This window comes from Suncus etruscus, chromosome 15 (assembly GCF_024139225.1).
Source record: "Suncus etruscus isolate mSunEtr1 chromosome 15, mSunEtr1.pri.cur, whole genome shotgun sequence".
Lineage (NCBI taxonomy): Eukaryota > Metazoa > Chordata > Mammalia > Eulipotyphla > Soricidae > Suncus > Suncus etruscus.
In genome coordinates this window covers 34,819,170-34,846,787 of record NC_064862.1, presented here as the reverse complement: position 1 = coordinate 34,846,787, position 27,618 = coordinate 34,819,170, and the positions used below count along the sequence as shown (strand labels likewise).

The following is a 27,618-nucleotide window of genomic DNA, read 5'->3' as shown; positions in this document are numbered from 1 at the left end:
GCTAGACAGCTCCAAGGATGTGAATTCAAGGATGGTAATTTCTTTTTTTTGGTTGGTTTTTTGGTTTTTGGGTCATATCCTGCAGTGCTCAGGGGTTTCTCCTGGCGGGCAAGGGGGACCATATGGGATGCCGGGATTCGAACCAACCACCTTACGTCCTAGGTTGGCTGCTTGCAAGGCAAACACCGCTGTGCTATCTCTCTGGCCCCAAGGATGGGAATTTCAACCCTCTTTACATCCTCTGGATGCTGACTGCAGCAAACATTCTGTGATTAGGGGGAGCAGCTGCCCACCAAAGACAAACGTAAGTGGACAGCATACCTTAATAGAATCTAAGTCCTCAGTGTTGTAACAGTTGTCACAAACCAATCTGAGCTCCAGACAACTTGCATCAGACTACATTTCCTTTGTTCCAAATGACTAATGCTATTAAATATAGCTAAAAGCCACTAAATTTATGGCACAGGTCAGTTAACTTGTTAGTTGTGATTAAAAGGGGAAAAAAAATCCCCACTCTAACAAGCAAAACTCGTAGACTTAAAGCTCAATAAGAAAAATACATCTGGGGGCCGGAGAGATAGCATGGAGGTAAGGTGTTTGCCTTGCATGCAGAAGCAAGTTGGTTCGAATCCCGGCATCCCATATGGTCCCCTGAGCCTGCCAGGAGTAACCCCTGAGCACTGCCAGGTGTGACCCAAAAACCAAAAAAAGAAAAATACATCTAGGGACCAGAGAGACAGAACCATGAGCAGGGATACAAAGTTTGATTCCCAGCATCCCCTATGGTCCCCTGACGACCCCTGGGTATGATCCAACAAACAAAGCCAAGGCATTCCTACAGCTAAATATTTACCTGTCACCAAGTGGTTTTTTATTTTGGGCCACACACAGGTAGTACTCAGAGATCTCTCCTGGCAAGGCTCAGGACCATATGGAGTACCACAGATCAAACTCCATTTACGAGGTAGCACCAATACAATCTGCTGAATATATCAGGCAGGAAAGGAAAAGGACCAATAACAATAGTTTTCAACATTCAATCAATAGTTATGCATCAGACTAACAATCCCCATTCCAGAAGGTAACAAACATGTTTACTGCAGTGTAAGAGGAAACTGATGGTAGCTGAGTAATTCTGCTGGATACCATAGCTAATAACAGATGGACCTAACTACAAATTGATGTGCCTAATCAAGTATCAATGGCTATACTACTATCTCTCTTTAAGTGACTAGCTTTGCTGGGTATTTACTTACATCAAGTTCTACTTTTGTCTTCATTATCATCTAGGAAAGTCCATTTAAAGAACTGAAGGCCACGGCCAATTGCAAGAGTTTCTCATGACTTAAAATCAAAATGTTGGGCCCGGAGAGATAGCACAGATGCCTTGCAAGCAGCCAATCCAGAACCTAAGGTGGTTGATTCGAATTCCCGGTGTCCCATATGGTCCCCCATGCCTGCCAGGAGCTATTTCTGAGCAGACAGCCAGGAGTAACCCCTGAACACTGCTGGGTGTGACCCAAAAACCAATAAAACTAAAACTAAAAATGTTGTACAGCACATTTATATATTTTATACATTTCACAAAACCAAGCTCTGAGGTACTCCTTCCATCGCAGCCTCACTGTGCAAACTCATCCTCATTCTGCCCATCATTCCAAAGAAAAGGACATATGAACCGCACATAGCCAGCTGGCCTACCAGGTCTTTTATGCAGTTCAATAAACATGGTGACACCAAGATAAGTCAAGTTCCAGTTTGGATGCCCCAACTCCCTCCCCTGAGTCCTGATCCAGGAGCTGCCAAAACAAGAAGAGGTTCGGGGCAGGGTGCTTGGTCAAAGAGAAAGCTGCTGTGGTTGGCCTTGCAGGAAGGAAACTGGAAGGTTTTACTTCTTCACGATCTGAATGACATCCTCGTCCTCCAACGTATGGTCTTTCCCCACTTTTTGAGGATTGTGTTTCACAGAGAGACCCCACACCAGAGCACTGTATGGAAGGGATAAAAGAACAGTCAATGTGCTTATTCCCTAGGCTTCATCTGCCTAGATGACAGCTTTCTACTAAAAACCACAGCCGTGCAACAGTCAAGATCCCCTGTCCCCAATAAAGGACCATATGCAGAGCCCAAAGGCTTTAGCTTAGACATAGAAAGAGGAAAGAAAACTTTTTTTAATTTTTGGGTCACTTTTTAAATTCCTCTTGTTGCAAAGTCTGTTGACAAAGTCAAGGAGATGGGGCTGGAGAAACAGTGCATCTAGTTGAAGGCTAAGTAAATAGTTTTGCATTCAAGAGGCCCAGGTTTCATCCTAGGCACTATAGGGTTCCCAGAATACATTGCTAAGAGGAAACACCCCCCCTGTCCCCCATGCACCAAGGTGTCTCCTCAAAACAAAAAAGCCACAGTGTTTAAAAATGAGAAGAGGGGGTCAGGGCAATAGTATAGCAAGTAAGTTGTTTGCCTTGCATGTGGCCAAATCCAGATTCAGTCTTCAGCATCCCATTAGGTCCCCTGAGCATTGCCAAACTAATTTCTGAGTACTGAACAAGAAGTAAGTCCTGAGCAATGCTAGGTGTGGGCCCTGCCAACATCCTTTGTTTTAGTGGTGCTAAGGGCCTATTTCTATGCTCATAAAATTACTCCTGGCAGGCTCGTGGGACCATAATAGATGCCAGGGATCAAACCCAAGCCTACCACATGCAAGGCAAACCACCCTACTCGCTGTACTTTCACACTGACCCCACCCAAGTTTATTTAAATATAAAAATTAGGTTGGAGATAGTACAGGGCGAAGGTGTTTACCTTGCATGTGGCCAACCTCAGTTTACTATCTCCAGTATTGCATATGATTCCCCTGAGCTCTACCCATAGTAATTCCTGAGTGCCGAACTAGGAGTAACCAGAACATCATGGCCCGAAAACCAAAAAAAAAGAAAAAAAAAAGGCTTGAAATAATTCAGACCAGAGACTTGAATCTTACAGGTATGATACAAGTTATAGAATATTATGGAATCGGTTGGTTTTTTTTTTTCTTTGCAATTTTTGGGTCATACCGGCAGCGTGCAGGGGTCAGTCCTGGCTCTGTGCTCATCAATTGCTCCTGGCAGGCTCGGGGGACCACATGGGATGCCGATTCAAACCGCCATCAGTCTTAGATCAGCTTGCATGCAAGGCAAACACCCTACCACTGTGCTATCTCTCCGGCCCACCAGTTTTTATTATCTACTTACCAGTATCCATTCTTAGTACCCATTCAATAATTATTAAGAAATATAGGGTCAGAGCGATAGTATAGCAGCTAGAGTGCTTGCCTTGCACCCAAGTTTGATCCCAAGAATCCCTGATCCCCTGATCTCCAGGAGTAATTACTGAGCATAGTCAGGAGTAACCCCTGAGCATCACTAGAGATAGCCTGCCCCCTCCAAAAGGAAAATTAAACAGAACAAAAAATAAAACCAAAGCAATGTAAGGCCTCCTTACACATTGATGCTACAAAAACTCTCCCTAATAAGAAAAACTATAATTGTTATATTCTCCTAACTTCTTAGTGTAGGGTACTTATCTGAGACCCACCCATTTCTGGGAGGGGTCTTGGAACCGGATAATAGGTGTGACCTTACCTGCAAAGCCCGGCCCATTCCTGGGAGGGGTCTTGGAATAGGTAGATAAACCCGGAAGCCAAGGGATTAAGGGGCTTTTGCCTTTTGGCCCTGCTGGGCTCTCTGAGGGAGATGGCTGAAAGAGGATAAGACGCAGGGCAAGCCTAGAATGGCTGTATGCTTGAAAGGTTATGAGTAGGCCACACACATGTGGTGGCTAGGGCCTGAATAAAAATGATTCTTCCTGAAGCCTGCGTGTGAGTAAGTGATTTCACCTGGGCCTGGAACTCGCCGGCTGCATGGGGGTTGCTGAGCCATGTGGCCTGGGATGGCAAACAGAGAAATTCACCTCCATCCATCGCCATCCAGCCCCATCGTTATTTAATTAATACAACACTTAGGAACAGCAATGTAAACAAAGTGCACCTGAGATCTGCCATACACAGGCTAAGAACTACGGAAAAAGTAGAAACTGTGTCCAGAGTCTCTTTAAAATGTTTGTTCCGGGGGCCGGGCGGTGGCGCTAGAGGTAAGGTGCCTGCCTTGCCTGCGCTAGCCTAGGATGGACCTAGGTTCGATCCCCCGGCGTCCCATATGGTCCCCCAAGCCAGGAGCGACTTCTGAGTGCATAGCCAGGAGTAACCCCTGAGCGTCAAATGGGTGTGGCCCAAAAACCAAAAAAAAAAAAAAATGTTTGTTCCAAAATAAATTGCTAAATAAGTTACTCTGTTTTGGGGATTTATTGGGGAGTAGGGGCACTCTGGGTGGCGCTCAGACGTTACTCCTGGCTCTGAACTCAGAAATCACTCCTGGCAGGCTTGGGGGACCATATGGGATGCCAGGGATCAAACCCAGGTCAGCCACGTGCAAGGCAAATGCCCTACCCACTCTGCTATCTATTGCTCCAGCGCCCAAGTTCACTTTGTGTAAAAGAAAAATCAGTTAACTGGAGGAAACATTAATAAATATCATCTACACATTTTCAAATGTATACATTTGAAATGTACACATTTTCTTTTTTTTTTTTTTTTTGGTTTTTGGGCCACACCCTGTGACGCTCAGGGGTTACTCCTGGCTATGCGCTCAGAAGTTGCTCCTGGCTTCTTGGGGGACCATATGGGGCACCGGGGGATCGAACCGCGGTCCGTCCTAGGCTAGCGCAGGCAAGGCAGGCACCTTACCTCCAGCGCCACCGCCCGGCCCTGTACACATTTTCAAACCAACAAGGAAAATATTGAGGTAAGCATCACTATCTTTTTTTTTTTTATAACGCTTTTGGGCTACACCTGGCAGTACTTGGGGGTTACTCCAGGATCTGCTCTCAAATTATGCCTGGCAGGGACCGGAGAGATAGCATGGAGGTAGGGCGTTTGACTTGAATGCGAAAGGACAGTGGTTTGAATCCCAGTATCCCAAATGTTCCCTCAGGCCTGCCAGGAGCGATTTCTGAGCGTAGAGCCAGGAGGAACCCCTGAGTGCTGCCGGTGTGACCCAAAAAACAAAACAAACCAAAAATGCCCGACAGAGGCCAGCATGATAGCACAGTGTTAACTTTCCCTATCTCAACCTTGAAGTCAGTCACTTCTCCCAAAAACCATGATTTTCACTATCTTAATTAAGTGTACATCTGTTAGTGTCATTGCTTGTAGAGCAGAGCAAGGAAACATATATATATATATATATATATACTTATAAATACTAGTTCATGCTTATTTATTAATCTTTTTTTTGGGGGGGGCCACACCCGGCGGTGCTCAGGGGTTACTCCTGGCTGTCTGCTCAGAAATAGCTCCTGGCAGGCACGGGGACCATATGGGACACCGGGATTCGAACCAACCACCTTTGGTCCTGGATCACACACACACACGAACCAACGATCTTTGGTCCTGGATCACTCACACACACACACACACACACACACACACACACACACACACACACACACACACACACACACACACACACACACACACACACACACACGTTCAGCAAAACATCCAAAGCTGTGAGGTCGGGACAGCGGCGTTTGCCTCGCAAGCAGCCGATCACTCACTAACACACACTTCTCTCTCTCTCTCTCTCTCTCTCTCTCTCTCTCTCTCTCTCTCTCTCTCTCTCTCTCTCTCTCTCTCTCTTTTTCTCTCTCTCTCTCTCTCTCTCTCTCTCTCTCTCTCTCACACACACACACACACACACACGTTCAGCAAAACATACACACACACCACACACACACACACACACACACACCACACACGTTCAGCAAAACATACACACACACCACACACACACACACACACACCACACACACACACACACACACACACATGGTCAGCAAAACATCCAAAGCTGTGAGGTCGGGACAGTGGCCTTTGCCTCGCAAGCAGCCGATCCAGGACCAGCAGCTATTTCTGGGCAGACAGCCAGGAGTAACCCCTGAGCACCACCGGGTATGGCCCAAAAAAAAAAAAAAGCTGTGAGGTCACTGATCCTATTTCTAGGTAAGGAAAAAAATAGGAACAGGTGTGGATAGAAAAAACAGTAAAGTTGAAAATAAATAAATGGGGCCCGGAGAGATAGCACAGCGGCGTTTGCCTTGCAGGCAGCCGATCCAGGACCAAAGGTGGTTGGTTCGAATCCCGGTGTCCCATATGGTCCCTGGTGCCTGCCAGGAGCTATTTCTGAGCAGACAGCCAGGAGTAACCCCTGAGCACCGCCGGGTGTGTCCCAAAAACCAAAAAAAAAAAGAAAATAAATAAATGGAAAAAAAAGTAAAAAAAGAAATGGACTGTAAAAATGATAGATATGAAATTTGAGGGGAGGGGCAAAGGGTGGATAACACCTGACAGTGCTCAGGGGTTATTTCTGGCTCTGCTCTCAGAAATCACTTCCGGTGGGCTCAGGAGACCATATGGGATGCAAGGTTATCAAAATCTACTCAGCTATGTGCAAGGTAAATGTCCTAACCACTGTACTCCAGCACAAATGAATTTTTAGTGTATATATATATATATATGAACAAAGAATGTATTCATGGGTCAAGGAAAGAAACATAACCAATCATAAATGTTATAATTTAAAAAAAGGGAAAGCCAAATTGTTTTTTTTTCTTTTTTTTTAATATTTTGGGGAGTTGGGGCTGGAGTGACAGCACAGCGGTAGGATGTTTGCTTTGCATGCGGCCAACCCAGGATGGACCCAGGTTTGATTGCCAGTATCCCATATGGTACCCAAGTCTGGCAGGAGCAATTTCTAAGTGCAGAGCTAGGAGTAACTGCTGAGCAGTGCCAAGTGTGGCCCAAAAACAAACAAAAAAAATTGGGGGGCTACATTGGCAGTGGTCAGAGTTTATTTCTCTCAGCTACATTGGCAGAGCCAGGAATAACCCCTAAGTATTATCAGGTGTGGTCCCAACCAAGAACACCCCCCAAAAAAATCTATCTTGTAAACTAGAGTGATAGTACAGGTGGTAGGTCACTTGCTTTACAAGCAGCTGGCCTGAGTTTGATGCCCAGTACCCCATATGGTCATCCAAGCCTGTCAGGAGTGATCAGAGTGCAGAGCCAAAATTAAGCCCTAAGCACTGCAGCTGGGTACAGTCCCCCCAAAAAAAAAACAAACAACAAAAAATTATCTTGCTTCACCACCACCCCGCAAAGAAAAAAAAAGAAGAGGGTAGATGGGAAAATTCACATTTTTGTTTGCCAAGCAACAAAATTAAAGACAGCTTTGTAGTGTCAACTGTCCAACCTGAGGCATCTAGAACTCTGTGCTTTGACATAATATGGTAAGAATATAGTGACAGCAAGGGAGATATAGAATTCAAAGGTGGGGGTGAAGCAATAGCACAATGGAAAGGGCATTTGCCTTGCATGTGGCCCACCTCGGTTTGAACTCTGGCATCCCAGATGGTCCCAAGAGTCTGCCAAGAGTGATTCCTGAGCACAGAGCCAAGAGTAACCCTGAGTGCAGCAACGTGTGGCCACAAAAACAAAAACTCAAAAAGGTACATGCATTGCATGCAGGAGGCCTCGATAAGATCCATAACATGACAATGTCCTCCAGCCCACCAGAAACAACCTTTGAGCACCGAGCTTGGAGTAGCTCCTGAAAACCAACCAATTGGCGTCTGATACTTAATTTCCTTAATTCTATTGCTATTTGGGGCCAGAATGATAGCCCAAGGTAGGGCATTTGCATCGATTCCCAGTATCCCATATAATTTCCCCAAGGTTTCCCTGAGCACAGAGCCAGGAGTAACCCCTGGACACAACTAGGTCTGGCCACAAAACAAAAACAAAAACAAAAACAAAAAATCACTAGTTTTTAATATCAAGAGTTCACAGTAAAAATCAGGTACCTCTTGACTTACGATACTTACTATTTGAATTCCTTAATGAGATTTTTATGAATCTTCATGCAGAAATCCTCTACTGTGGTCCTGGAATAAGGCAGCACCACTGGAGAAGTGTAATCTGGCAACTGGCCTTTGGGCTTAGTATAACTAGAACAGAGAGGGAGTAGAAGCTGTTTGTTTCATAGAATGCTTTCTGTACTGGACGCAAATCAACCAAGAACATCAAACCACAATAACCTCGATTTGAGGAAAAAGGCATCCTCAGTATGGCCAGAAGGTGACAGAAATGTATTTGTATCTCATATTAAAAAATCGACTAATGTGGCTAAAGAACTCCACAACATCACAGCTTAATTCTAACAGCAATATTACCTATCCATTATGGGGCTGAGGAGGAGACAAGAGAACACTTACATCCTCACTAGTTTCAGATAGTCCCAGATCTTTTCCAACAGATCGTCAAAATTCCAGCGGTGATGGGCTGAGATAGGTACACAGTGAGGCACTTTATAAATGATATCTAATTCTTCAATGGAGATCTGATCGATCTTATTCAACACATAGATACAGGGAATATAAACTCTAAAAGTTAAAAAAAAAAAAAAACCAAAACGTTGACATTAGCACCGACAGGATTCAGTTTGATTATCAGAAACACAGCCCCAAAACAGACTCTCAAAAAAGAAGCAAATAGCTTCCCAAAAAGTAAGGTAGAATAACTTTGGTTAGGAAGTGGTAAAAAGGGTGGGGGAAGAAAGAGATGGCATTGATGATGGGAAGGTTGCATGGTGAAGGGGTTGTGAGGTTGTTCTTGTTTGTAAAACAAGGTATTTAAATAAATTAATAAAATTTAATAAATAAAAAATTAATAAAATGTAAATAAAATAATAAAATTAGTAAAAATCACTACAAAGTCCCAACTGGGTGGATAATTACTTAGATAATTTCCATATTTTGTAGTGGAAAGAATATAAACTTTTGAGGGACCGGAGAGATAGCATGGAGGTAGGACGTTTGCCTTGCATGCAGGAGGACGATGGTTCGAATCCCGGCATCCCATATGGTCCCCAGAGCCTGCCAGGAGCGATTTCTGAGCGTAGAGCCAAGAGTAACCCCTGAGCACTGTTGGGTGTGACCCCCCTTCCAAAAAAAAGAACATAAATGAGTCACCAGACTAAGTCTACTTAGATCTGTAACTTTCTAGATATATGCAAGTATAGAACTAATTTACAAGGAAACTTTTCTTTTTTTGGGGGGGGGTTTTGGGCCACACCCAGCGGTGCTCAGGGGTTACTCCTGGCTGTCTGCTCAGAAATAGCTCCTGGCAGGCACGGGGGACCATATGGGACACCGGGATTCGAACCAACCACCTTTGGTCCTGGATCGGTTGCTTGCAAGGCAAACACTGCTGTGCTCTCTCTCCGGGCCCTACAACGAAACTTTTCAAAATTAGAAAGAACGTAGGACATTGTTCAAGTATATATACAGAAGTATGTGTATGCAGTATATACAGATCCAGAAATAAGCTCTGAACATCAAAAGGTGTGAAACCCCCCCCACCCCCGCCAAAAAAAGCTTTGGGGGCCGGAGAGATAGCACAGCAGTAGGACGTTTGCCTTGTATGCAACAGACCCAGGATGGACGGTGGTTCAAATCCTGGCATCCCATATGGTCCCCCAAGCCAGGAGCAATTTCTGAGCGCATAGCCAGGAGTAGCCCCTGAGCGTCACCGGGTGTGACCCAAAAACAAAAAACAAAAAAAAAGCTTTGGATATGGGAGGCCCTTGATTGAATCCATGACATCATATGGTCCAATAAACACTGCCAGCAATATTTACACACTAAGATGTTACACACCAAAATAAGAAAACTGTAAGGGGCCAGAAAGATAGTGTAATAGGCAGGTGCTTGCCTTGCATGTAGCCTACCCAAGTTTAATTCCTAATATTTGATCTGAACCCCTTAGCACATACACTATGGCTTAAAAACAAAACCAACAGAATAGAATGATCGCACTCATTGTGGGATATACTAAAAAAAAAAAAAAAAAAAGAGTGTGGCATTAATATCCAGAGACAATAGAGCTGAGGGTCAGAAGGACCAGCCCATGGGAGGAAGCTTGCCACGAAGAACAGAGAAATGTAGTTAGGGCAGAGAAGGGAGCACTATGACAATAATAGTTGGATATTAACACTGGACAAGAATTGGATGCAGAAAGGAGGTAAAATGATATATGACACCCTTCAGTAAAAATAATACAAGCCATTCCACTTCATGGAATGAAATATGTATTTTTTTCATCCTTCAATATATATATATTTGTTTGTTGTTGTTGTTGTTTTGTTTTTGTGTTACACCTGGTGGCACTCTGTGCTCATTGCTCCTGGCAGGCACAGGGGGACCATATGGGATACCGGGATTCGAACCACCTTCTGTTCGAATTGGCTGTATGCAAGGCAAATGCCCTATCTTCATGCTATCTCTCCGGCCCAGGAATGATTTTCTGAGAGCAGAGCCAGGAGTGACCCCTGAGCGTCACTGGGTGTGGCCCAAAAAAACAAACAACAAAAAGTAAAAGTTAGGGGCCGGAGAGATAGCATGGAGGTAAGGCGTTTGCCTCTCATGCAGGAGGTCATCGGTTCGAATCCCGGCGTCCCATATATGGTCCTCCCGTGCCTGCCAGGAGCAATTTCTGAGCCTGGAGCCAGGAATAACCCCTGAGCACTGCCGGGTGTGACCCAAAAACCACAAAAAAAAAAAAAAAAAAAAAAAAAAAAAAAAAAAGTAAAAGTTAGGGCGGAGTAATAGCAAAGTGGCAGAGTAGGGCGTTTGTTTGCCTTGCATGTGGTTGACTGGGTTGCCAGGTTCAATCCCCCTGGCATCCCATATGGTACCCCAAGCCTGCCAGGAGTAATTTCTGAGTGCAGAGCCAGTAGTAACCCCTGAGCACCACAAAGTCTGGCCCAAAAACAAACAAAGTAAAACTTAACTTTTATGTATGTTAAAATGAGGATCAATAATATTCTTCCAATTTTGGACCAGCGCTATAGTACAATGATTAAGGCACTTGCTTTGTAAGTGGCTAACCTGGGATCAATCTTTGGCATCCATGTGGTTCCCCGAGTACCACCAGGAGTAATTCTTAAGCATTATCGGGTGTGGCCAAAAACAAATTAAAGAAAATCCACCCTACTTGTTCAACGTGAACATGAAAGCAGATAGAACATGTTACATTCAGGGCCAGAGATAGTACAGCAGACTAGGTACTGAAGGAGTGAGAAATTTCTGAAGAAGAGTGAGAAATTATTCTTTTCCATCAGTGTAGGACATAGAGTTCAGGAGACAACCTAGTTCACAGCAAGTAACTGGATGATGAATCCAACCACTGTCATTAAACTTCAGAACAAATGCATGTTAGCAATCAAGATCCACTATTGAAACAAAAGAAACCAACGTCTGCTCTAGTCTGAGAAAGCACCGGCACGGAATCAATGTCAGTCCTATTTATTATCTAAGGTGCTTCCATTAAAAAGCTCCAAATTCAAACTTGGGCATCAGACTGCACACTCGATCAGTACCTGTTTCCTTCTACCACATCAATGAGGTCATCTGCTGTGGCATCACTACGCAGAGTCACATCAGCATTATGAATTTTGTATTCAGCCAGAATGCTCTTCACAGTTTCAGCATCCAGTTCACTCTGAGGGCACTGAATAGGCACAGAAGACAATAAATAACTCAATAATTGGTCAAAGAGTAAAAAAGTATTGATATATTTTTGCTAGGAAAATCCTAGCAAACTCATTTCTTAAGTTTGTTATCCTGGGTGGGAAACTTTCAGTAGGAAATACTAAAAATTAAAAAATCATGTACCGGGGGCCGGGCGGTGGCGCTGGAGGTAAGGTGCCTGCCTTGCCTGCGCTAGCCTAGGACGGACCGCGGTTCGATCCCCCGGCATCCCATATGGTCCCCCAAGAAGCCAGGAGCAACTTCTGAGCGCATAGCCAGGAGTAACCCCTGAGCGTCACAGGGTGTGGCCCAAAAAACCAAAAAAAAAAAAAAAAAAAAAAAAAAAAATCATGTACCAGGGAAATAATTCAAAATAGCAAAGGATGGGCCAGAGCGGTGGCGCAAGTAGTAGGGCATCTGCCTTGCATGCACTAAGCTAGGACAGGCTCAATCCCCTGGTGTCCCATAATGGTCCCCAAGCAAGGAGCAATTTCTGAACGCATAGCCAGGAGTAACCTCTGAGCGTCACCGGGTATGGCCCAAAGACAAAAAAACAAAAAACAAAAAAAAGGCAAATGATATGCCTATTATGATGGAGGTACTACATATTTTTTTTCCTTGAGGGGGCTGGGGGGATTTTGGACCATACTCAGTGATGCTCAGGACTTACTCCTAGCTCTGGTCTCAGAGATAACTTCTAGTGAACATGGAAGACCATTTATGGGATACTGGACTAGATGGGTGGCCAAGTATCAATAGTTTTCATTGCTTCTGTGTACTGCTGAGTGGGTCCCTGGTTTTCCCCAGGATCACTGGGCCCAGAGAATTATCTTATCACCAGGCTTAAGCACCAAATAGTCAGGTACATATGTACTGCCAGGTTGAGTATCAAAGGTGAGGCACAAGTAAAAATAAAGATAAATTGGGGGTATGAGTGACAGCACAGCAGTTGGGCGTTTGCTGTGCATGTATGTGACCAACCCAAGTTTGATCCCCAGCATCCCTTATGGGTCCCAGAGCCGGCCAGAAGTAATTTCTGAGCGCAGAACCAGGAGTAATCCCGAGTGCCACCAGGTGTAGCCCCAAATCAAAACCAAACAACAACAACCAAAAAACCCTAAAAAACTTTCTCAACTCAGAAGGTCAAATTATACCTGATCACCACCACCCTTGCTGAAATCATAACCCAGCCCCACCCCATTACCTCAAAATGCGACTATATTTAAAGATAGGATTTTTTAGAGAGGCCATTAAGTCAAAAGAAGGTCAAATGATTGGGCCTAAATCTAATGTAACTTGTTTCAAGGAGACCAGGGTACAGTCACATAGAGGGAGGGCCATGTGAAGATAAAGTGAAAGATAACCAGCAACAAACTAAGGAGAGGCTTTAGAATAAATTAGCCCATCACAGGGTGGCCTGGTAGTCCCAGCACCACAGATGCCCATACCGCAGTGCTCCTCCAGTCCTATCATCTAGCCCAACTGGTCAAGTGTCACTGGAAGTGGCTTCCAAGAACTGAGAACTATTTGGGAACATCATCCCCTAAAATAAAAAAATACTAAGTTCTAAATCCAGGCACTCAATTAAAACACTAATCCTACCTTGGCAGGCGAAAGGTTTCATGTTCAATCCCTGGGACAGCACTGCCAGGAGTAGCCCTACTGGCCTCTAAGCACCATAAGAGTAAGGAGCGTGGGGGTTTGAGGTGGTAGGGGGAAATAAAAATTGGGGGTCAAGCTAAACCACCCAATACCTTTATCCCAGAGCTTTTGGGAAAGACAGCTTAAAACTATGCCAATCAGGGTTGGGACAGTAAGTAGTACAGTAGCTAGGGTACATGCCTATATGCCCTAGTATTTGCCTGCCCTGTGTTTGATTCCTAGCAGCACATAATCCCCAAGCCACTGCTGATGTATCCAGAACACCCACAAACAGTGCCAGAGTGGCCCTAGCCACTAATTCCTAGCACTATGGGGACCAAAGAGCATCATATCCACAGGCCCCTGCATCGAACTACTTGCCTGATTGGCCACAAGTACCCAGTGGTCTGCCAGGCCACATTAACTAGAGTCTAGAAAGTGAAATGCTGTAGAAAATCCGGATCCTCCAATATGACTTTGAAACAGTATTGAAAGAATTAAATACCTGGACACTTTATTTGGCTTCTACAATCTAAATTTGCCTTACTGTTTCTCAGTCCTACTTTAAATTTTTATCAAGCATTGCATTACTAGGACCCATGTGTTACTTTCAGTTAGAGCTGAGAGAAGGCAGGCTATTTCCAAATGTCCATGTCCTAGTACCTCAATCCACATCCAACCCCAGGCCCCTTTGGCAGCATTTCCCACCACTTACAGTAGCTGTGAGATTAATGCCTCCCTTATCCTTTTTCTTAAAGCCAATATTAGGGGGCTTGCTGTTTAAGCGAATGCCAAAGCCTTCTAGCTCATTTTCAATTATCTTCTTATGTCCCAAGGGTTTCAGAACATCCAGAACAATCAGGATCAAGTTACAGGTTCGGGCCACTAAAGAATGGAAGGGAAAAAAATAATTACACCTCAACAAAATTTAGAAAAGGTATACCTAATCCAGATATCCAAGTAAATGCAGGATAGAAGGCATGAGGTGAAGGTGAAATTCCTATACTTAGACAAAAGATATGGGCCTTTGAGACAGCTTGTAAAGAAGATGTCAAGATGGGGGCCGGAGAGATAGCATGGAGGTAAGGCGTTTGCCTTTCATACAGGAGGTCATCGGTTCGAATCCCGGCGTTCCATATGGTCCCCCGTGCCTGCCAGGAGCAATTTCTGAGCCTGGAGCCAGGAATAACCCCTGAGCACTGCCGGGTGTGACCCAAAAACCACAAAAAAAAAAAAAAGAAAAAAAAAAAAAGAAAAAGAAGATGTCAAGATGAAGAGTTGTCGGCCGGAGAGATAGCACAGCGGTGTTTGCCATGCAAGCAGCCGACTCCAGGACCAAAGGTGGTTGGTTCGAATTCCCGGTGTCCCATATGGTCCCCCGCTGCCTGCCAGGAGCTATTTCTGAGCAGACAGCTAGGAGTAAACCCTGAGCACCGCCAGGGTGTGGGCCCAAAAACTCAAAAAAAAAAACAAAACAAAAAGATGAAGAGTTGTCTCGGATCTCCTGTACAAATTTTGGTTCCCACCTCAGGACTTTAAGGTGGACCCTGATGGCCCCAGAGCTCTGCTGAGGGAGGTACACATCACTGAGGTCCAAACACCAAACTGTCAGGTCATTAAGACAGGATGAATGGGGGCCGGAGAGATAGCATGGATGGTAAGGTGTTTGCCTTTCATGCAGGAGGTCATCGGTTCGAAATCCCGGCGTCCCATATGGTCCCCCCCGTGCTGCCAGGAACAATTTCTGAGCCTGGAGCCAGGAATAATCCTGAGCACTGCCGGGGTGTGACCCAAAAAACCACAAAAAAAAAAAAAAGACAGGATGAATGAACATGAGAGAAAATGAATAGGCTTGAGCCCCTTCCCCAAACATAAGCACACTTGAAAGTTTTTTTTTGTTGCTGTCATTTTTTTTCTTTGGTTTTTGAGTCACACCCTGGTAGCGCTCAGGGGTTTCTCCTGCTCTGCGCTCATAAGTCGCTCCTGACCATGTAGGATGCCGGGGGTTCAAATCCAACCATCCATCCTGTGGTTGGTTGCATGCAAGGCAAAGCCCTACCGCTGTGCTATCACTCCAGCCCCTGCTGCAATTTTATTTTTTTTTATTTGGAGCTACATCCAGCAGAGCTCAGGGCTTATTCTTAGCTCTGGATTCAGGGGCTACTCGGCTGGACAGGGGGAGATATTACTAGTGCCAGATTTCTTTTTTCTTTTTTGGGCCACACCATGTGATGCTCAAGATTTACTCCTGGCTATGCGCTCAGAAATTGCTCCTGGCTCGGGGACCATATGGGATGCTGAGAGATCAAACCAAGTGCCAGATTTAAACCAAGGTTAGTTATGTGCAAGGCAAGTCCCCTTGTAATACTTCTGGCCCATATTTTAAATATCTTAAATTAAAGAGTTAAGGGCTGGGAGAGATGACACAGCGGTAGGGTGTTTGCCTTGCACGCAGCTGATCCCATGACGGCCGGGGTGGTTTGAATTCCAGCATCCTATATATCCCCTGTGCCTGCCAGGAGTTGATTTCTGAGCTCAGAGCCAGAAGTAACCTGAGCGCCCGCTGGGGTGTGAGTGACCCCCCCCCCCAAAAATGAAAGAGTTGAAAACATCAATTTTCGAGTGTGGCAATTTTTCTTGTAGTTTATCTAAATGTGTCAACTAACTTGAAAAGCAATTCAGGATGGGACCAGAGATGTGGTTTAGCAGTAATTCCTTCACCTGTATAAGACCCCTGGGTTCAATTCCCCTAATCAAATAAAAAAAGTCAGCAAGCCAAGAAGATGGTACAATATAGGTAAGGTGTTTGCCATGCATGAGGCTGACCTCGGTTCAAATCTCCAACACACATTTAGCCCTTTTAAGAACTGCCAAGCGACCACTTCTGACCAGACAACTTAAGAATAGCTCAAATACCACAAACCGTGGCAAAATAAATAAAAACAACTGTTGAAATGAACATACAGAACAGCCCCAATCCTTAAAGTGTTTTATAAAGATCCAATACGGGGCCAGAGCAGGTGGCGCAGAGGTAAGGCGTTTGCCTAGCATGCGGTGGACCTAGGAAGGACTACAGTTTGATTCCCCTGGTGTCCCATTTCAGTCCCCCAACCAGGAGAGATATCTGAGTGCCATAGTCTGGAGTAAACCCTTGAGCGTCTCCGGGTGTGGCCCAAAAAATAAAAAAAAAAAAGAAAAAGATCCAATATGGAAAAGAACTCAAGGGGCTGGAGCAAGTGAGTAGTAGGGTATTTGCCTTGCATATGACTAATCTGAGTTTGATCCCAGCATCCATATGGTTCCCTGAGCCTTACCAGGCATGATTCCTGTGTGCAGAGCCAGAGCCAGAGTAATCCTTGAGCACCAGTGTGGCTCAAAATCAAAACCAAAAAATAACCAAAAAAAGGGGGGGACTTAAAAATAAATTAATCTAGAAGCATTTCATTTTAAATCAATTTTACTGTTATTTTAATTCAACATCTGTATGGGTGTGCTTGTATGAAAGTACATTGTTTATAGGTCTAAATGAAGGGGCTTAGCTGCAAATGGAGGAGAAGAATGCCTTGCACTTGTAATTCCATATATTTTATCTTTGATAGTCAAGTTTTTCACAAGATGAATGTAGCCCGGGATTATTTATATAATATACTCAAAGACCTCTATATAGTCAGGAGTATAGCAATAAAATTGAAAATGTTAGAAGAATGGTCTTCCCGAAGTGTCTTGTGAAGAAGCCAGAATATCGAGGAGCTGTGTGCCTGCTTATACAAGGTGCTTCCTGCAGGCTAATGAATTCTTGTTGAATAGGGCAAGGCTGACTTAACATTTTATTAGTTAAAAATAAATGGAGGGGGCCTGAGCAGTGGCGCTAGAGATAAGGTATCTGCCTTGCAAGCACTAGCGTAGGATGAACCGTGGTTCCATCCCCCAGCATCCCATATGGGGCCCCACCAAGCCAGGAAGCGATTTATGAGCCCCCACCTAAGCCAGGAGTAACCACTGAGCGTCAATGGGTGTGGCCCAAAAACAAAAACAAAAAAATAAATACATGGAGACATCAGGGATACAGGTAACTTTTTTTTTTTTTTTTTGGTTTTTTTGGGGCCACACCCGTTAGATGTTTTTTTGTTTGTTTGTTTTGTTTTGGGGCCACACCCGGTGATGTTCAGGGGTTAATCCTGGCTAATGCGCTCAGAAATCGCTCCTGGCTTGGAGGGACCATATGGGACACCGGGGGGATCGAAACCGTGGTCCTTTCCTTGGCTAGCGCTTTGTAAGGCAGACACCTTACCTCTAGCGCCACCCTCGCCGGCCCCAACTTTTCTTATAAAGTTTGAGTTCCCTGGGTTTAATTCCTGACACCATACAGTTCCCCAAGCATTGCTGGATATGATCCCAAATAAAAAAATGTTTTAAAACAGAATAATAATAAAAGGAAATGAATGATTAGGAATCGGGAAAACTGAAATTCTAGTTCTAAATCTGCAATGAACCACTGAATCATAGTATTTCACTTCTCCTATTTCTCGTTTTCTCCTCAAAAGCATAAAGCTATGAATTATTATTATTCTCTTTGAGGCCTTCAAATTGTATTCCAATAAAAAGTGGAGAAAAAGAGTATTCTTCACTGTAGTATCAATTATCTTTATTTTATTTTATTTTATTTATATTTTTTTTGGTTTTTGGGTCACACCCGGCATTGCTCAGGGGTTACTCCTGGCTGTCTGCTCAGAAATAGCTCCTGGCAGGCACGGGGGGACCATATTGGGACAACCGGATTCGAACCCAACACCTTTGGTCCTGGATCAGCCGTATTGCAAGGCAAATGCCCCTGTGCTATCTCTTCCGGGCCCATCAATTATCTTAAACCTAGGTTACCGTATTTTTCCAGCGTATAAGACGACTTTTGAAACAAAAAAAAAGTCAACCAAAAATCAGGGTCGTCTTATACGCTGAGTATATCCCGAAAAATGTTTCCATATGCCACTAAACGAAAATTGTCTGAATAATGCCACAAAACGAATTTTCCATACTCGAATCCTGCACCAATCACTGCAAAGCTGCTTGGACCGCCTCTCTAACTCAGCCAATCCAAGCAGGTTTTTTATGCATGCAAATTAGACAATGTTCTGGACTCGAATCTACACTGTAAAAAGCCTGCTCAGATTGGCCAGAGTCAGAGAGAAAAGTTCTATTACAGTATAACCTTTGAACCTTTGCTTGTTGTGATTGGCTCATTGGTGTATATACAGTTGCAGCACAGGAACCATTCTGTCTGACACAGCGAATATAGGCCTAAACCTATATTTTAACTGCAAAAATTAGGGGGTCGTCTTATACGCCCAGTCATCTTATTACGCCGACAAATATGGGTAGTTTTCCTAAAAGCACAGCACCTGGAGTTGGAGCAATGGTGCAAGCAGTAAGGCATCTGCCTTACGCATGCTAGCCTAGGATGGACTGCAATTTGATCCCCCAGCGCCCCATATGGTCCCCCAAGCCAGGAGCTATTTATGAGCACATAGCCAGGAGTAACCCCTGAGTGGCCCCAAAACAAAACAAAAGCACAGTAGCCAGTAAACAGGGTAACACCCCCCAGGATGCTGACCCTCTGAACGAGCTTACCTGCAATGACTTGACGACCTCTACCTTTCCCATCCTTGGCAACCCTCAATGATACCTGGGAGATCAAGGAGCTGCAATATCAAGAACAGGGAGAAAGGAAAACCCAGTATAAGTTATGACAAAATTAAAAGAACTATCAAGGTTCTAAAATGCAGGAGATGCAAAGCTAATCCTCCAAAGAGCACATACTGATCTTTTTTTTTTTTTTTTTGGTTTTTGGGCCACACCCGGTAATGCTCAAGGGTTACTCCTGGCTATGTACTCAGAAGTTGCTCCTGGCTTGGGGGACCATATGGGACACCAGGGGATCGAACTGCGGTCTGTCCAAGGCTAGCGCAGGCAAGGCAGGCACCTTATGTTTAGCGCCACCGCCCGGCCCTGATATTACTTTTTGTTTATTAATTTATTTTATTAATATTTGTTTCTAAACTTTGTATGTACTACACCTAACTCAAAATGCCTAGCAGATTCAACAAACCCATTCAAAACTGGGAGGAGGGGCTGGAGAGATAGCATGGAGGTAAGGCGTTTGCCTTTCATGCAGAAGGTCATCGGTTCGAATCCCGGCGTCCCATATGGTCCCCCGTGCCTGCCAGGAGCAATTTCTGAGCATGGAGCCAGGAGTAACCCCTGAGCACTGCCGGGTGTGACCCAAAAACCACAAAAAAAAAAAAAACCACAAAAAAAAAAAAAAAAACTGGGAGGAGAAAAGCAGACAATTTCTCAAAAAGACATACAGATGACCAATAGGGCATACGCAAAGTACACTTCATGATCAGAGAAGTGCAAATCAAAACAACAAATGAAGGGCCCGGAGATATAGCATGGAGGTAAGGCATTTGCCTTTCATGCAGGAGGTCATCGGTTCAAATCCCGGTGTCCATATGGTCCCCCGTGTCTGCCAGGAGCGATTTCTGAGCCCTGGAGCCAGGAATAACCCCTGAGCACTGCCGGGTGTGACCCAAAAACCACAAAAAAAAAAAAAAAAAAAGTGAAATAATCATCTCATGCCAAGTGAGAATGACATATATCAAAATGTCTAGAAATAGTCAGTGATGGCCGGAGAGGATAGCATGAGGCTAGTGCATTTGCCTTGCATGCAGAGGGACGGTGATCTGAAGCCCGGGGCATCCCATATGGTCCCCCCGAGCCTGCCAGGAGCAATTTCTGAGTGTAGAGCTAGGAGTAACCCCTGAGCGCTGCCGGGTGTGACCCAAAAACCAAAATAATAATTAAATAAAAATAATAAATAGCGGGGCCGGTGAGGGTGGCGCTAGAGGTAAGGTTATCTGCCTTGCAAGCACTAGCCAAGAAGGACCGCGGTTCGATTCCCCGGCATCACTTTCTGTTCCCCCAAGCCGGGGCGATTTCTGAGCGCTTAGCCAGGAGTACCCCTGAGCCATCAAAAGGGTGTGGCCCGAAAATGGAAGGAAGGAAGGAAGAAGGAAGGAAGGAAGGAAGGAAAGGAAGGAAGGGAAGGAAGGAAGGAAGGAAGGAAGGAAGGAAGGAAGGAAGGAAGGAAGGAGAAGGAAGGAAGGAAGGAAGGAAAATAAATAGCAAAATGTCTAGCAAAACCCAGGGATATGTTTATTAGTAGAATGTCTGCCTTGCAAGCATGTGGCTGGAAGCCTGATCGCTCCATCATATCACGACACTTCACTACCACTGTGCTCCCCAGTAACACAATTAAGTATAGGGAGTTCCCTATACCAGAGAGCACAAACCTCGGAGACAGGGACGAGCCCCTGAGCATTTTCAGGTGTGGCCCCAAAATAAGTTACATATACATACACTCAGGCATATACACCAATCAAAAAGAACTAGAGCCTTTCTCAGCCTCTCTTTGGCCTAAAGGTAGTCTCAAAAATAAGGACAAGGGAAATTCTACAGGATGGGGTTTGCTAAAGTTGTCAAGAATAAAGGGGCGGAGAGATAGCATGGAGGTAAGGAGTTTGCCTTTCATGCAGAAGGTCATTGGTTTGAATCCCAGCATTCCATATGGTCCCCCGAGCCTACCAGGAACGAGTCTGAATGTAGAGCCAGGAGTAACCCCTGAGAGCCTGCCGGGTGTGACCCAAAAACCAAACAAAAAAAGAAAAAGAATAAGGCCTGGGCCTGAGAGATAGCACAGCAGCGTTTGCCTTGCAAGCAGCCGACTCCAGGACCAAAGGTGGTTGGTTCGAACTCCGATGTCCCATATGGTCCCCCCGTGCCTGCCAGGAGCTATTTCTGAGCAGACAGCCAGGAGTAACCCCTGAGCACTGCTGGGTGTGACCCAAAAACCAAAAAAAAAAAAAAAAAAGAATAAGGCCTGAGGGGCCCAGAGCAATAGCGCAGCAGTAAGGCATTTGCCTTGCACATGGTCAACACGGGAGAGGCCCCGGTTTGAATCCCAGCATCCCGTAAGGTCCCCTGAGCTTGCCAAGGAGCGATTTCTGAGCACAGAGCCATGAGTAACTCCTGAGAGGCCTGCCAGGTGCGATTCTCTAAGTGCAAAGCCAGAAGTAACCCCCTGAGAGCCACCAGGTGTTACCGAAAAAGAAGGCTTTCCTTTTTCCCCTCCCTAGAAATATCTGGAGCACCATGCAATGCAGCCAACCTAGGTTCAATCCTGACATCCTCAAAGCCAACCACCAGTAAACTCCCTGAGTACACAGCCAGAATCAACCTTGGTAGTACCACTAAGTGTGGGCACCCCCCAAAAAATAAAAGAAACCCGACAGTGGTCAATCTGAAGAATCTTAATGAAATAGCTGATCCAGGTTAGGTTTCTGGCACCAGATGTTCCCAAATCATCACCAGAAGCAGCCCTAGAATCTTTGAACACTGCTACGGTGCCCAGAAATCCCTAACACCTGACCACTGCTTCTCAGGCCCTGCATTGTACACTGCCAATTTGGCCAAGAATAGCCAGGATGGAGGCCGGGCGGTGGCCTCTAGGTAAGGTGCCTGTCTTGCCTGCGCTAGCCTTGGATGGGACCCGCCAGTTCGATCCCCCCGGCGTCCCATATGATCCCCCAAGCCAGAAGCGACTTCTGAGCGCATAGCCAGGAGTAACCCCCTGAGCGTCACCCGGGAGTAGCCCAAAAAAAAAAAAAAGAATAGCCAGGATGAACCCCCAGATCTCCTGAGCACTGCCCAAGTTCCCACCCCCAAAAATAATAATGGTAGTATTAGATTATAGCCAATAAATAAGATACCCATGAGCCTACCTAACACAATTTACTGAAATAAATGCAGAAGAATTAGCTCTTTCAATTTAGAATTCCAATTAATGCCACCAGAAGAGGAAAAAACAGGGTGTCGGGAGAGATAGCACAGTGGTAGGGTATTTGCCTTGCAAGCAGCCAACCCACTGGCCAATGGTGGTTCGAATCCCGGCATCCCATATGGTCCCCCCGTGCCTGCCAGGAGCAATTTCTGAGCACAGAGCCAGAAGTAACCCCCGGAGCGCTGCCAGGTGTGACTCAAAAACAAAAACAAAAAAAAGAGAGAAAAAAGAGCCGGAGAGAGAGCATTGAGGTAAGGCGTTTGCCTTGCATGCAGAAGTATGGTGGTTCGAATCCCAGCATCCCCATATGGTCCCTCAGGCCTACCAGGAGCGATTCTGAGCGTAGAGCCAGGAGTAACCCTTGAGCACCGCCGGGTGTGACCCAAAAACAAAAACAAAACAAACAAACAAAACAAAAAAAACCAGAAAGGAGAAAAAACAGAATCTTTAGGAGATGAAACACTATGTAATGATGTTAGTACAGCAGGAACAATTTTTGCCTTATATGTGGTGGATCCAAGTTCAATCCCTGGCATCTCAATTACCACCACCATCCCAAGCCTACCAGAGGTAATTCCCAAGTGCAGAGCCTTGCCAGAAATACCTCAACCTCCCCAAAATAAAAGATCTACAGATGAATATTAAAATGAGTAACATGCCAGGAATATATTAACATCTCAGTCTGATTATGAGAAAACATCAAACTCAAACTCGGGTCATTCTGCAAAGAGTATCAAGGTCATTAAAGAAAAGACTAATGGGGAGCTGGAGCTGTGGCACAAGTGGTAAGGCATCTGACATGCATGCACTAGCATAGGATGAATCCAGTTTGAGCCCCCCATTATCTCATATGGTCCCACAAGCCAGGAGCAATTTCTAAGTGCAGAGCCAGGAGTAATCCCTGAGCATCATCGGCTATGACCAAAAAAAAGGAAGAAAAAAAAAAAAGATTAATGGAAGCTGAAGAGATAGTACAGTGGGCAGAGGTTTGCCTTGCACTACAGGGATTCAATAATTGGCATCCCACATGGTCTCCCAAGTACTGCCAAGAGTAGTTCCTGAATGCAGAGCAGGCATAATCTCTGTTACATTACTGGATGTAGCCCAAATACTAAATAAATATAGTAGTAATCCAATCTGATCCCAAGATTTGAGAAGTTAGAGTGTTCACCAGTGCATGTATCCAAAGAGCAAAGGACTTAAATATTTAAGATGGTTCAGTAAAGCAGTAGACCCCACACACAATATGGTCCCCTGACCACGCCAGAAATTATCTGAGTGCAGAGGCAGGAGTAAGTTCTGCACAATGGCCCACCCCTAAAAAAACAAAAAGAACTACTTAGGTACTAAGGGTGCAGTGAGCCAAAAAGTTTGGAAACCTCTATTCAAATGTCATGAAATTCAAAATCGTGGCTTCTTAGGAGCCAACAAGAATGTATCCCCTGGGTAAGAGAAAAACCCACAATAACTACAGCTTACAATTACCCTAAAATTGCCTCTTTTTACCGGCTAATGAACACTATTCGAACTATAAGATTTGTCTCCACTCTTTTATTTTAGCAGGGAGGGAGATTGAGACCACCACCCACAGTGCCTCAGGATCACTTCTGGTAGCACTCGGGACAATATGAAGTGCTGGGGATCTAACTGGGATAAGCCACAAGCAGGCACCTTTATCTTTATTCTATCTCTCTGAACCCTCCCACTACCAACTCTCTACATAAAGCTTTGTCTTATAAGACTTACCTCCCCCAAATCCTGTATCTTTAAATTAACTAGTGTTATTTTCATAAGCATTATCCACTAAATTGCAAGGTCCTCATGTATCGCTCTATCTCCCCTGCTGGAAGTCTATAAAAAGATCATCGGGGCTGGAGCTATCGCAAAGTAGGTAGGGTGTTCGCCCTTGCACAATGGCCAACCCGGGTCGTATCCCCAGCATCATGTATAGTCCCCCAAGCACTGACCAAAAATGACCCCTGAGCGCAGAGCCAGGAATAATCACTGAACACTAACAGTGTGCCCTCCCCCACAAAAAAAATCCTAAAAAATTAGCAGGCCTAGTAAGAGCCCCATAAGTACTTTTGTAATGAAAGTAAGAATGGATTTCTTTTCTTCCTTAGCCTGCAGGCCTGACTTACCTGGATCTTGGCACCTTTGTATCTGATGACACCAGGCACAGTGGTCAGAGTAGTGAACTCATAGGCTTGCCACTTCAGAATACACCCCTGCCAAGTTTACTGAGCAGTGTCGACTTCCCAACAGATGGAAAACCCACAAAACCAATTCGAGCATCACCTGTCTTGGCCACATCAAAACCTAAAGCATCAATAAATATAAAATAAAAAGTTATTTTGGGTTTGTTGTCACTCATATAATCTCCAACATTTTACAGTTTACTATTTTTTTGTGTGTGGTTTTTGTGTCACACCCGGCAGTGCTCAGGGGTTACTCCTGGCTCCATGCTCAGAAATTGCTCCTGGCAGGCACGGGGGACCATATGGGGCGCCAGGATTCGAACCGATGACCTTCTGCATGAAAGGCAAACACCTTACCTCCATGCTGTCTCTCCAGCCCCTACAGTTTACTTCTTAAGTGAAACCTAAATATACCCCTATAGAGCCAAGGAGCTCTAAGAACCCAAATGACTGGTATCATATACCTGGTGTGCATGAGGTCCTGGGATTATTCCCTGGCACGGCAAGGCTAAGCACTGGTGGACCCAGGGCACCACACTCGAAGGCCACATAGGCCTTGCATATCACTGGGAGCACACCCTCAAAGAAATTACCCCAATAGGGCCAAAGAGATAGCTCAACAGATGAACCTCAGTTCAATCCCTAGCAATATATGGTCCCCAAGTACTACCAGGAACAACCCCCAGCTCAGCCAGAAATGGCAAAGAAAACAAGCAAAACCAAAACAAGCAAATCCCCCAAAATATTACCCATAAAGTAATTCATGTTTTTTTTGTTTTTTTTTTTTTTTTTGGTTTTTGGGCCATACCCGGTGATGCTCAGGGTTACTCCTGGCTATGCGCTCAGAAGTCGCTCCTGGCTTGGGCGGACCATATGGGACACCGGGGGATAGAACCGCAGTCCATCCAAGGCGAGCGCAGGCAAGGCAGGCACCTTACCTCTAGCGCCACCGCCCGGCCCCAGTAATTCATGTTTAATGTAGCTTTTATTAAAACTTTTTTCTTAGGGCCAGAGCGACAACAGTGGTAAGGCATTTGTTTACCTTGCAGGAGACCAACACAGGACTGACACCAGTTCGAATCCCAGCATCCCATTTGGTCCCCAGAACCTACCAGGAGTGACTTCTGAGCACAAAGCTAGAAGTAACTCCTGAGCACCAACGAGTGTGACCTACCCCCAACCCCCCCAAAAAAACTCTATTCTTCAAGAGTCAAAGCACATGCTTTATATATGGGAACCTTGGGTTCAATCCCTCGCATTGCATGGTCGCTCAGTATGACCAGGAATAGCCCAAGTACTGCAACAAAAGTGGACCCCAAACACTATTAGGTATGGCCCAAAACCAAACAACAAAAAATATTGTAGTCTTCAACCATGTAAAGTTTTATCTTTTCAAGTAAGTAACCAGAGCATTTCTTCTTTTTTTTTTTTTTTTGGGGGGGGGCACCTAGCAGCACTCAGAACAGAATATAAATGAAACCATCATTCACTTACAACTCATTTGATTTGGAAACCAGCAAAATAATATTAACAATTCAAGCATGCAGGCTTTGAAAATATAAATCTACCCTGATAGACATTTCTTAATTATTTAAAAACACATACCTATATTATCTTGATATAAATTATCCCCCCCAATATTAAAGTAAAACATCACAAACCTTCTCCTGGTCCTCCTCCTCCACCACCTTTTGGAGTAATGAGTTCCCTTCGAAGCTTAGCCAGACGAGCTTTAAGCAGTCCCAGATGATGGGCTGTGGCCTTATTTTTTTTGAGTTCGAGCCATCTAGAAGGGAGAAATCACAGCCGTAATTCAGAAACGGTTTGGACAGAGTGAAATGCCAGGATAAATGCTCCCCTAGTTCTGAAAAAAACAACGTTTTTTGTTCTGGCTTCCAGAAATGTTAGTCTTCCATTAAGTCAAGCTCGGGATACAGCTCAATAGTAGGCATAAATGATGTCCTTAGGTTCGGTCACCGCCATCACACACACACACACACACACACACACACACACACACACACACACACACACACACACACACACACACACACACACAAAAAACCCAATTTCAAACATCCATCCTCTCCATCATCCAGTCCTTTGGCCACATCCCAAAGCAGAAGCTTTTACCATCAGGCCCAGATTAGATGAAAACGTTATCGACGAAGCCTCTTCTGCTGTTTACGAGGGGGATGTCCCATCAGACAAACGGTTCAGGATTGAAATTGGGTTTAGTAAATTTCGGGCAACAAAAGAGCCCCGATCCCCGGGGGGGGGGGGGGTATCTCAGGTACGACCTAGTGACTTCTGGGTCCCATTCCAGGGAAAGAGGCTCTGGGAAAGAGCATCATCAGATAGGGGAACAGAGGGTAAAAAAAAAGGGGGGTGAGGGAGGCAGGGGCGGAGAGTTAGCACAGCTGTAGTGCGTTTGCCTTGCAAGCGGGCCAACTCGGGACGGACCCAGGTTCGAGTCCCAGCTTCCCATAGGGCCCCCCTCCCCGAGTCTGCCAGGAGCAATTTCAGAGCGCAGCGCCAGGGGTAACCAACCCCTGATCGCCGCCGGGTGTGGCCCCAAAACCAAAACCAAAAATTGGGGGGTGACGAGGAGGGGAGAGACAGCATGGAGGTGGGGCGTTTTGCCTCGCATGCAGAGAGGACGGTGGTTCGAATCCGGCATCCCATAGGGTCCCCCCGCTTGAGCCTGCCAGGAGCGATTTCTGAGCGCAGAGCCAGGAAGAACCCCTAAGTGAGCGCTGCCGGGTGTGACCCAAACACCCCCCAAAAAGAAGAAACGACGCACCCCCAAAAGCGGGATGAGTCGGGGAGGGCCGGAGCCGACGTGCAGACCAGGCGGGCCGGGGCTGCGGGGGAGCCGGAGGAACCCCGAGGGGGAGGGAAGGAGTTCGGGGACGCGGGGATCGTGGCCGGGCTGAAGGGTCCGAACGCCCGTCCCGGGCGGGGAGCGCCCCGCGAGGCCCGGAAGCGGCAGGAGAGCGAACGAGAGTCCCCGGGCAGGCAGGACCGAAAGCTTGGCGCCACCCACGGCCATTACCTCGGCTTCGATCTCCGCGATCTTGGCTAAGGTGCCGCTCATGGTGGCGCGGGGGTCGGGAAGCTCAGCGGCCTCCACGCGGCGGCGGGTCTCCAACCACACTGTCAACGAACGCCGACCCGGACGGCGCGGTCTCCCTCCGCGGA

General features: G+C 45.6%; 2 protein-coding genes across 2 annotated transcripts in view; one reads left to right on the top strand and one right to left on the bottom strand.

Moving 5' to 3' along the window:
- PISD (phosphatidylserine decarboxylase) overlaps positions 1 to 27,618 on the top strand; it is a 356,590-nt gene that overhangs the window by 203,769 nt on the left and 125,203 nt on the right. The window lies entirely within an intron of this gene.
- On the bottom strand, positions 849 to 27,618 carry DRG1 (developmentally regulated GTP binding protein 1). The gene is given in 14 exon segments (XM_049789008.1): positions 849 to 1,337; positions 1,528 to 1,988; positions 7,978 to 8,100; positions 8,368 to 8,535; positions 11,532 to 11,662; positions 14,039 to 14,208; positions 18,949 to 18,988; positions 18,990 to 19,019; positions 24,361 to 24,426; positions 24,428 to 24,457; positions 24,459 to 24,538; positions 26,079 to 26,187; positions 26,189 to 26,203; positions 27,473 to 27,618. Coding segments are annotated over 13 exon segments (1,104 nt in total). The 5' UTR covers positions 27,515 to 27,618; the 3' UTR covers positions 849 to 1,337; positions 1,528 to 1,888.